This window comes from Vombatus ursinus, unplaced genomic scaffold (assembly GCF_900497805.2).
Source record: "Vombatus ursinus unplaced genomic scaffold, bare-nosed wombat genome assembly UNPS02014945.1, whole genome shotgun sequence".
Lineage (NCBI taxonomy): Eukaryota > Metazoa > Chordata > Mammalia > Diprotodontia > Vombatidae > Vombatus > Vombatus ursinus.
The window spans coordinates 25,247,032-25,258,394 of record NW_020954723.1 but is presented as its reverse complement, the minus strand read 5'-3'; the positions used below and the strand labels follow the sequence as shown (position 1 = coordinate 25,258,394).

General features: G+C 41.1%; 1 protein-coding gene and 1 long non-coding RNA gene across 2 annotated transcripts; both read left to right on the top strand.

Annotated features, from left to right (window-relative positions):
* The first annotated feature begins 574 nt into the window (after positions 1-574).
* LOC114030063 (YTH domain-containing protein 1-like) lies at positions 575-4,529 on the top strand. The gene is made up of 6 exons (XM_027844708.1): positions 575-604; positions 659-719; positions 802-923; positions 980-1,052; positions 1,101-1,213; positions 3,971-4,529. The coding sequence occupies exons 1-6, from the start codon at positions 575-577 to the stop codon at positions 4,190-4,192; spliced, it is 621 nt and encodes a 206-aa protein (XP_027700509.1). The 3' UTR covers positions 4,193-4,529.
* Positions 4,530-5,782: 1,253 nt separating this feature from the next.
* On the top strand, positions 5,783-7,822 carry LOC114030145. Its single transcript, XR_003567557.1, has 2 exons — positions 5,783-6,059; positions 7,007-7,822. It is a non-coding gene; the product is annotated as an uncharacterized LOC114030145 (long non-coding RNA).
* The last annotated feature ends 3,541 nt before the right edge of the window (positions 7,823-11,363 follow it).

Sequence of the window (11,363 nt, the reverse complement as noted above, 5' to 3'; positions counted from 1 at the left end):
AAATAGAACTTGGTATGGATTAAATGAAGGAGGGGGCAGTAAGAGAAGTAGAAATCTAAGATGATTGAGGCTTCGAATATAGGTGCCTGGGAGGATATTGATGCTAAGAAGAGAAATACATAAGTTAGGAGAAAGTAGAAGTTCTGGGAGAATGATGAATTTTGTTTTGGATTTAAAGCTGAAAGGGACTTTAGCGATCATCTGGCTCACCCTCAGTTTTACACATGAGGAAACTGATGCTGAGAGAGATTAACATTCAGGTGGAGATCTGCAAAGTCAGACTGATGGGGTGATGGGACGTGGACCCCTAAAAGGAAAAGACCCTATCTTTGAAAGCAATCCAGTCCCTGAATTTTCCCAAACATTTCAGCAGCCCATATCATTTGGTCTCTCCCAAGGCGTCTGGCTCACCCCAACCCACCTAGATATTTGACGGCCCTTTCACAGTCTCCTCAGCCATCACAGACTACTTTATTCATGCCACGTTGAGGTCAGACACGGACACAGAAAGGAGAGGACTAGGGACAGGCAGAGCTGAGGACAGATGGGGAAGACAGACCCCTTAGGGCCAGACATGCAGGCAGGTGGGCAGAGTGGGGCAAAGGTCTCCTCTCCTGGAGCTTGCTGCTGAAACCTTATGTTTTGTCTCCCCCATTAGGACGGGGGGCGGGGGGGTCCTGGAGGAGGGGGACTGTCTTGCTTTGCTTTCTGTATCTCCAGTACTTAGTGATGCTGTGTGGCCCAGTGGATAAGAACACTGTACTTGGTATTGGTAAGACTTAAATTCAAATTCTGCCTCAGACACTTATTGGCCGCGTGATGCTAAGCAAGTCACTCAGCCTCTGGCAGCCTCAGTTTGCTCATTTGTACCCTCGGTCCCGGCAACACGCCAGACTCCAAGACGCTGTGTTTTGAGTACAGAGGTACTGAATGGGTAGAAAAGACAAGACGCGGCAACTGATTGGATGTACGAGGTTAGAGCCCGCCCCCGCCACCCCGCCTCCAACCAATGACCAGTCTCTTTGAAGGACGCCTGTCAAGGCCTCCTCCCGGTCTCCTGCCCTGAGTGGCGTGATGTTGTCCGCTTGGGGGGCGGGGAGGGGGGAGGCTAAAACTTCCTGTCCCGCGCTCGAACAGCTTCCGGCGGGAGGCGGAAGCCTCGCTTCTGGGCAGAGTCAGGGAGCTGGGACTGCTGGCCGCCCAGGACGAGAAGGTGAGAGCGAGGATTGTGTGCGTCCGGTCCGGGTCGGCGCCGGGTGACGGCCGCGCGGCGGAGCCCATCCCGAGCGGAGGCGGGCGGCGCAGCGCCGGGTGTCTGAAGAGAAAGTGGGAGGGGAGAGGAAAGCTGCCCCCGGAGCCTCCTTTCCCGCGAGTCAGCCCCGCTCTGGGGGGGGGGGCCTCTTGTCCGAGGCGCCGGGGTCGCAGTCTTAGGCCTCGGGCCTCTTCCTCCGGAGGGCGCGGGAGCGGTAGTGAGCCCCGAGCTGTCCGAGGTCTCTGGCGGGGTCTTTGGGGCGACGCTGGCTTTTCATCCCCGGGCGCACCCGGCCTCCCCGTCCCCGGGCTGAGCTTCTTGTCCGAAGGCCCTGGAAAAAATGGAGGCGGGTGGCCGTCCCCGCCTGGCAGAGGCCGTGTTCGGTCTGGACGTGTCACGCCAGGCTGCCCTCGGCCTCCCCGCCCTCCCTGGGGGTCCATAGCATTGGATTAGGACTCCAGCCCCAGCTGGGTGGACAGGTCACTTAGTCTTTCTGGGATTGTTTCCTCAACTGTAAAATGAGGGGCCGATGACCTTGAAGATCCCTTTCTACTCTAAAGTTATGATCCTATAAGTATCTGTGTTGTGTTTACCTATGTCATAAATACAGAGAATAAAAGGTAATTTCTTTACCTTTAAAATAGGGGCATTTGTTTTGTGATTGAAAGAGACCACTCTAGTGCTCTTCTGTAGTGTAAAGGAAGGTCGATGTTCCCTGACTCAGGAGAGCTAGATTTTAGCCCTAGCTTGCCTCTAAATGGCTAGATGACATTTGGTAAGCAGGTGCTTAATCATTTTGTGTCTTAAATTTTCTTTTCTGTAAAAGATGATGATTGATCCAGCTCGCAAATTGGGTTATTCTAAATTTGTTGGACTAAACAGAATAGGTTGGACATTATGAGGGCCTTTGCAGCTCTGAAATTCAGTGATTCTGACATGGTAGTGTCAAGTACTCCATAATTATAGAATTCGTTGATCTTTTAAAGTACTACTCCATACAAAGATTCGGAAATTATCAATTTGCTGTGTGTATCATGTTTCTTGCTTTTGAAAATGTTTTGTCTGCAGAATACACTCCCCTCAGTAGGACTTGTATGTTTATCTGTTAAAATACTGTTAATATCAATTCCTGTGGCCCAGCAGTATACAGAGAGGGCTGAAAAGAGCAAAGTTACAGACTGGGTAGTGGTTAGAGAATAGTCCAAGTCGCCTGGGTTCAAATTTTTCCTCAGATGCTTAGCACTTATGTAACCTTGGACTAGTTGTTTAACCTGGACTCAAGTTTTCCCACATAAAATGTGGAGGTTGGCTTAGGTAGCCTCAGAGGTCTCTTCCCACTCTAGATCTCACATCAAATCACAAAGCACTGTTAATTGAGATCACTGCAGATTAATGCAGTGTAATCTCAACTGGGCTTCACTATTGCGTGGAAGTCATACTGTTTTGTTTTGGTTTTTTAGTCAAATTTTAGAGACTTCAAAATTTGCTTGTCTTAATCTTTACACCTGTCTTAGAGATAGAGGAAAGGCAGAATGGTATAGTAAAATGATATGGAGCCAGAGGACTTGGTTCTAACCCCAGTTTGGATTCTTTGTGTGACCTTGAGCAAATCAGCTTCCCTGGGTCTCAGTTTATTTATAAATAAAATGGGAGAGTGGAATTAAATGGCTTTTGAGGCGACTGCCAGCTCTAGATCAACTATGCAATCTTCTATGAACTTTTCTAGGTGATAATCAGAGTCTGTGTCTTTTAACCATTCCCCTTCTTGTTTTCATCAACAGCTTTTTTGAATAGGTCAGATTGGAACTCTTCATTGACATCCATTGTTTCCTCATATTTTGAACTTTGCTTTAACCAACTTATAGACTGCATACAGATGGATGATTTGGACTGATTCTCACATCTTTCACTTTTTTCTTTTTGCTAAGATAGAGTCAATTTCAGTTTTTGTAACATTGTTCACTGTTTAATATAACTCACAACCATATTGACTATCATATCATACTGTTGATTTTTTCTACCTTTGCTGTCCACTGTTTGTTTTTTAGATGAACTGCTATCTAGCCATGCATCCTTGATCTTGTACTTGTGAAATTGTGGTTGTTTTTTTTTAACCTAAGTGTAACAGTTATATTTATTCTCATTAAATTTCATTAGCTGAGTAAACAGTTTGATCCAGTGTTCTACCTTGTTGAGATATTTTTGAATCTTGACTCTGTCATTCACTATTAGCTTAACCTCATAACTTTGTTCTTCTGCAGATTTGACAAACTTGCCTTCTTTTCTTTTATCTGGGTTAAAGATATTAAACTGCTCAGGGTCAAGCATAGATTCCCTAGGACATTTACTGGAGACATCCTTCCAAGTTAACATTAACTTTATTGTTTATTGTTAACAATAAGCATTTAATTACTATTCTTTGGATTTGGCATTCAACCAAGGAAGATTCTGAATCTTCCTAATTTGCAGTATCATCTAGGTCTTGTCTCTCTATCTTGTCTACAAGAATAGCAGGAGAGACTTTTATCAAAATACTTTATTGAAATCTAAATAAACTATATAGAATTCCCCTCATCTACTAGCTTAGAAACTCTGTCAGAAAAAATGAATTAAGATTAGTCTGGTACGTTCTATCCTTGAGGAAGTTATGTTGGTTCTTTGTCATCACTGTTCTTTTCTAATATGTTCACTAACTATCCCTTTAATAATACATTCTAGGTTGGAAATACGGCCAAATGTTTTCTGGTTGACCGCTGCTATGATGATGATGCTGAAGAGGAGACAGAGGAAGAGGAAGAAGAAGAGGAGGATGAAGAAAAGGAGGAAGATGAGGATTACTATCTTATCCAGGAGGCTATGGCTGTATTTGAGAGGCTTAAGAACATAGACTGCCCCTTCCTTGAGGGCCTTTGTATTACTGAACCAAAGACAATCAAGTAGCTCCTGTGTACTCCCTGTTGCACCAGGCTGGGAGAGGAATGCAGGCCAGCACAGACCAGGCCCCAGCAAACCTGGAGCAGCCCTCAGGGGACTAAATGGGCCCCAGCAAACATGGAGTAGGCCTCAGGGGACTGAATCCCAGGCAGCTGTGGTGGTTTCCAGACTTCTCAACCTACAAACACCAAAGACAGCCTAGAAGGTCTGTCAAACCTGGGTGAGAGAGGAGCACAGTCCAGCCCTCACCCCTGTACAGCCCAGGGGCAGCTGCTTCCAGAGCTCTCAACCCACAGACAGTAAGAGGATTGAACAGCTAATCAGAAGGAGATTACAGAGGTCTTTTTGCTGGCACTGATGCAGGATTCTGTTGCTTTGCCCATACTTGGATCTGGGTGGCAGTCCTGGGGTGAAGAGGAGTACTGGAATGGCAGAGCTTGTGGCAGCAGTAGAGAGGGAACCCTTCTCATAGGGCAGAAAAGAGTGCTTGTGGTCACTCACAGGCCTGAGCACAGGCCAGGTGAGGAGTAAACACCTCTCCTTAGATCATACCACCTTGGAAGAACTGAAAATTTATTGGTCCCTGGAAGTAACTCTAAAAACAGCTAAACAAAATCCCTGAAGCTTGGGACAATACATCCTCCATGCTAGAAGCAGAACCCTACCTTTCTTTTCTTGTCGTTTCTTTTTTTTTTTTTTTTTTGGTGAGGCAATTGGGGTTCAGTGACTTGCACAGAGTCACACAGCTAGGAAGTGTTATGTGTCTGAGGTCGGATTTGAACTCAGGTCCTCCTGACTCCAGGGCCAGTACTCTATACACATGTAGAACCCTACCTTAAGAAACAGTTAAAATGTCAAATAATTTGCTGAGGAAATGACCAAACAGCAGGAAAAAACTCAGACTATCTCAGAGACTTACTTTGGTAACAAGGAAGATGAAAACATACGCTCAGAAGACAACATAGTCAAAGCTCCTATATCCGAAGCCTCTAAGAAAAATATGAATTGATTTTAGGTCATGGAAGAGCTCAAAAAGGATTTTGAAATCAAGTAAGAGAAGTAGAGGAAAAATTAGAGAAATGAGAGTGATTCAAAACAATTAGGAAAAACAGCTTACTAAAGGAGACCTAAAAAAATACTGAAGAAAATAACACCTTAAAAAATAGGCTAGGCCAAATGGCAAAGGAGGTCCAAAAGCTTACTGAAGAAAATAATTCCTTAAAAATTAAAATGGAGCAAATGGAAGCTAATGACTCTATGAGAAATCAAGAAATCATAAAACCAAAAGAATGAAAAAATAGAAGACAATATGAAATATCTTACTGGAAAAACAACTGACCTAGAAAATAGATCTAGGAGAGATAATTTAAAAATTATTGGACTACCTGAAAACCATGATCAAAAAAAGAGCCTGGATATCATTTTTCAAGAAATTATCAAGGAAAACTGCCCTGATATTCTACCAGAGGTGAATAGAAATTGAAAGAATCCACCAATCACCTCCTGAAAGAGATCCCAAAAGGAAACTCCCAGGAATATTATAGCCAAATTCCAGACTTCCCAGGTTAAGGAGAAAATATTGCAAGCAGCCAGAAAGGAACAATTTAAATACTGTGGAAACACAATCAGGATGATATATGATTTAGCGATTTCTACATTAAGGGATCAGAGGGGTTGGAATATGAGATTCCGGAGGTCGAAGGAGCTAGGATTAAAACCAAGAATCACCCACCCAGCAAAACTAAGTGTAATCAGTGAGAGGGGGAAATTGACATTCATTGACATAGAGGAATTTAATGTATTCCTGAGAAAAAACAAGAGCTAAGTAGAAAGTTTGACTTTCAAATACAAGACTCAAGAGAAGCACGAAAAGGTAAACAAGAAAGAGAAATCATAAGGGACTTATTAAAGTTGAGCTATTTACATTCCTACATAGAAAGATACTTATAACTCATGATACCTTTCTCATTATTAGGGTAGTTGGAGGGAATAATATATAGAGTCTCAGGGTGAGTAGAATATGAAGGGATGATATCTAAAAAATAAGAGGTGAGAGGAATATACTGGGAGAAGGAGAAAGGGAAGAGTAGAATGGGGTAAATTATCTTGTATAAAAGAGGCCAGAAAAACTTTTACAATGGAGAAGATGGAGGAGGTGAGAGGGAATGAGTGAACCTTTCATCAGATTTGGCTTAAGGAGGGAATAATATGTACATTCAATTGGGTATGGAAATCTATCTTACCCTATGGGAAAGTAGGGGGATGGGGGTAGGGGGGATAGAAGGGAGGGTAGATTGGGGGAGGGGGTAATCAGATGCAAACACTTCTGAGGAGGGAAAGGGTCAAAGGAGAGAATAAAATAGATGGGGCGGGATAGGATGGAGGGAAATATAGTTAGTCTTTTCCAACATGACTGTTATGGAAGTGTTTTGCATGATTGCACATGTATAACCTATATTGATTTACTTGCCTTCTCAGTGAGGGTGAGTGGGGAGGGAGGAAGGGAGAAAATTTGGAACTCAAAAGTTTTAAAAAACAAACCTTAAAAATTGTTTTTACATGCAACTGGGAAATAAGATGCACAAGCATTTGGGTATAGAAATCTCTCTTACCCTACAGGAAAATAGACGGGGAAGGGGATAAGTTGGGGTGTAGGAGATAGAAGGAAGGGCAGATTGGAGGAAGGGGTAATCAGAATGCACGCTGTCTTGGGGTGAAGGGAGGAGAGAGATCGGGAGAAAATTTGGAACTCAAAATCTTGTGGAAGTGAATGTTGAAAACTAAAATAAATAAATTAAGGAATCATCCACCACTTTACAGGAATGCCGACCTAAAGAAGACATAAGAGACAGGAAGAACTACGTCATGAACTTAAGTTGTGTGGGCCAGAAGACCAGAATCTCATGAAGGGCTGTACCAATGTAAAGAAACAACTCTTTCTTTGATCAGTTAATGAATCTCATTAGAAGTTTACGTGATAAAGACAATAGTTTCTTTAGTATGGGGGAGAATTTTCATGACTGTGTAAAGAAGAATGAGATGTTGTTGAGGAAGTTCTCTAATTCACATCTGTTATCTGTTTTATATGGGTACCTCCCTGTATTGATACAGTATATACATTCCTTTTATGCTTTAAGTTTCATGAAAAGCTGTGGCCAGAAATACTGATTACCTGATGATGAACCTCTCTAAAAAGTTAGGTTATTTATTATATGAGAAACCCAGTAAATCGTTGGGCCTGATCCTTTCCAGCCCATTAGGGCTCAGCAGAGCCTTGCCAGATCTTGCATTGTGATTCCATAGACTTCAAGGTTTTTTAATTTTGGTCTCAGATTAGAGGAAATGTAGTTCCTTCCTGTTGTTGAAGAGGATGTGAATTTTGTTTTTTGATTTTGTTTTTTTTTTTTTAATCTCATTTTGTGAAATATTCTGTTGGTATTTTTATTCCTAAAAATCTTAAGTCTATAAATTGGATATTACTGTCATTTTTATTATATTACTATAACACAACCATGAACACCAAATACCTCCAGTAATTTGGGTTTCTTTTGTTTCTGTGAAAATTGTTTTATATAAGTACATGTATGTTTTGGTAAGTTAATTCCCAGATAATAAATATTGTTATTTTAAGTGGTATTATTCTTTCTCTTCTTTTTCCTGGTTTTTGTTAATGATATATGAGAATGCTGATAAATTTTATGAGTTGATTTTATGTTGTACTCTCAATTTATTTGGTTTCCTTGAGTATTCTACACAAAACAGCCTGTCATCCACAAGCTGATGTTTTAGTCTTCTCTTTTCCAGTGTTTATTCTTTTAATTTATTTTTCTTGCCTTATTTTTGTAGCTAACATTTTAAGAACCATGTTAAATAGCAGTAGTGGGAGAAGGCTTTACTCCTGTTTTAGTTGGAAAGCTAACATTGCTTTTGATTTCTAGTAAATGTTTTTTTAACATGTTAAGTAAAATCCTTCCATTCCTATGCTTCTAAGTGTTTTCAAGGTAAATAAGTAGTTATTTAATCATAGGCTTTTTCTGTATCGGTTATGCTAATTATTTTTCCTAGTTTTGAACCATTTTTCAATTTCTTTTTAACTTCAACTTGAAATGTAATGAATTTTAAAACTGCATAGCTGTTTTCTATTTGTAAGTATTTTATATCAGTATCCATTAGTAATGTTCTATAGCTTGATACTTTTTCCATTTTGGGCATCAGGGTTGTATTTTTCTCTCTCTTTTTTTTTTTGGTTAGGCAATGGGGTTAAATGACTTGCCAAGGGTCACGCCAGCTATTAAGTGTCAAGTATCTGAGGCTGGATTTGTACTCAAGTCCTTCTGACTCCAGGGCCAGTGCTTTATCCACTGTGCCACCTAGCTGCCCCAGGGCTGTATTTTTCTCATGAAAAGAATTGGATAGAATGATTCTCTCTCAGTTTTTGAAAAAAGTTTATATAGCATAGGAATTCTTAGTTCTTCAGCTATTTGATAGAATTTTCTTGTTAATCCCTTCTAGTTCTTTCCCCCTCTTTTTTTAAGGAATCAGATCATTTGTGTGGTACAATGGAAAGAAAACTGGCCCTGGAGTCATAGAACCTGGGCTAAAATCCTGCCTCTGCTGTTTAATTCTGCAAATAACTATGTACAAACAAATTATAATTCCCCCTCTCGAACCTATTTCAAGTGTTTATACCTTAACCCTGAAGCAGCTAGGTGGCTCAGTGGATGGAGTCCCAGGCCTGGAGTCAAGGAAACTCGTCTTCCTGAGTTCAGATTTGTTCTAGCTGTATGACCCTGAGCAAGTCACTTCACCCTGTTTGCCTCAATTTCCTCATCTGTAAAATGAACTGGAGAAGGAAATGGCAAACCACTCTGGCATCTTGGCCAAAAAAACCCCAAATGGGGTCTTGAAGAATTGGACACAACTGAACAACAATAATTTTTGACTAATTGACTCTGGCCTTCTCTGGCCTTGAAGAATTTACATTATATTGGGGAGAATATCATGTACATAGAAAATTAAATATAAAATATATACAAAATAATTTCAAAGGAGGAGACTAACAGCTGGTGCTAATGTGGGGACTGTAAGTTAGAAGGAAAAAAGCTCTGACTTTGGAGTTGTAAGATCTGGGGTTCAAATCTTGGTTAACTTCTCCTGGCCTTATTTCTTCATCTGTAGAGTGTTGGGGAATTCCTCCACTCAGAGGTCCTACAACCCTTCTGGATAGTAATTCCTTCACCTTGGTCTGTTTGAAGGTCAAATAAATTAGGAAGCAAGGCTAGAAGATTCAAAAGCTTAATTAGCATCAGTTGATGGGCATTTGCCTAGTGGTTAGCAACTCCAGTAGAACTAGGGGAGATAACATACACATTCAATTATATATTTATCTCTATATAACAACATAGATATATGTTTTTATATAGCCTTAAGGCAAAAGGATTAGGGTTAGGGTCTAACTTGTTAACCTTGTTATCAAAGTTCAAGTTAATACTGGTGGGGATGTTTTCTTTAGTTGATCCCATCAAAATATCCAGGTGGGACTTGAGAACTCCTTCAATGTAGGTGATAGAATCGGTGGGTTTATCTTGTTGCTAAATAAAAAATTGTTGTCATTGTTCAGTCATGTCCCACTGTTCTTGACTCTGGGGATTTCATGATATTTCAAAGATTTGGGGATTTCAAAGATACTGGAGTGGTTTGCCATTTCCTTCCCCAACTCATTTTACAGATGAGGAAGGAGATTTTCAGGTTCTGGCAATGGAGGGTAAGGAATGAGATCCCAAGAGCTGAAATGGAAAGATTTTGGCCCAGGGCAACAGGTGAAAGGATGAGGGGAGAGGGAGGGAAGGGGAAGAGAAGGATAAAGAGAGGGAAAGAGAAATAGAAAAGAAAGGAGGGAATGGGGAGAGAGAGAGAGACTGAGCTATGGCAGAGGAGGGAAAGATTGGATGACGCTACCATTTGTACCTGCCTGCTGCACGATTGAGAGAAATTCCAAGAAAAGAGGTGCTCTTTCCCTACTCCCAGTATGTGTCTATTAACAAATGGTAAATATAATTGGCTGTTTCTTTATCTAAATGTTTCAGGTAACCTGGATTTTGTTTTAATCACAAAGAGGTCAGGTCTGCTAGAGATAAACATAATTGTAAATTAAGGTAAAGAGCCAAACTTTTGCCTAAATGTTAGAAATTTACCAGCCTCGGGGTTCAGAGTGGTAGTTACTCCTGACCTTTCATGTTGTATAAATTTCCTGTAATACTGTAAAGGAGTTCAGCTCCTGGCAGGTTCACATTAGATTCAGCCAAACCAAAAAAGGACAGTGGAGCAACAGATAAGGGAGTCATACCAGTTTACTGTTTTTGTGGCAGCTGGTGAAAAGGAAGTGAGGAATCATCCACACCCCCTTGCCAGTGCCCACTTGATTTATAGAGAAGCAGACAAAGAAGGCAATTTGCCAGCAGTAGGCTCGCAAGTTTGCATTAACTTTGGCAATGTCATGGTGACCTAGCATAGAGAGGCACAGTGGGCTGTTTACAAGTTAAGCTCAAATGTTTATATTATTTATGGTTATATAATGATGTGCAAGCACAGTGAAGTTGTTTACAAGCCATGGTCCTGGGGAAAACAAATGCGTATCACCTTACGTACAAATATAAATTAGCAAGGCATAGCAGAGATAGCTAAGTAGCAGTGGATAGAATACTAGGTCTGGAGTCAGGAGGACCTGATTTCAAATTCAGTCTCAGACATTCACGAGCTACAAGACCCTAAGCAAGTCACTTAACCTTGTTTACCTCAGTTTCCTTTGCTGTAAAATGAAGTTGTTAATAGCATATACCTCCCAGGGCTGTTAAAAGGATCATGAGATAATATTGTAAAGCTCTATGTAAATACTAGTTATTATTATTAGGATGAGAGCACTTAGACCTGAAGGACTATTAAATTGCCTTTAGGTTTAAAGCCAGCCAGTTATTCTAACCAAGCGTTGTTTTTGCTGTGGATCAAGCATTTGGGTTTGGAATTAGGAAGACTCCTCTTCATGAGTTCAAATCCAGCCTCAAACACTTAGTAGCTGTGTGACCCTGGGCAAATCTCTCCAATATCTTTGCCAAGAAAATTCCCAAAATGGGGGCATGAAGAGTTGGACACAACTGAACAACAACATATGTATCCTTCT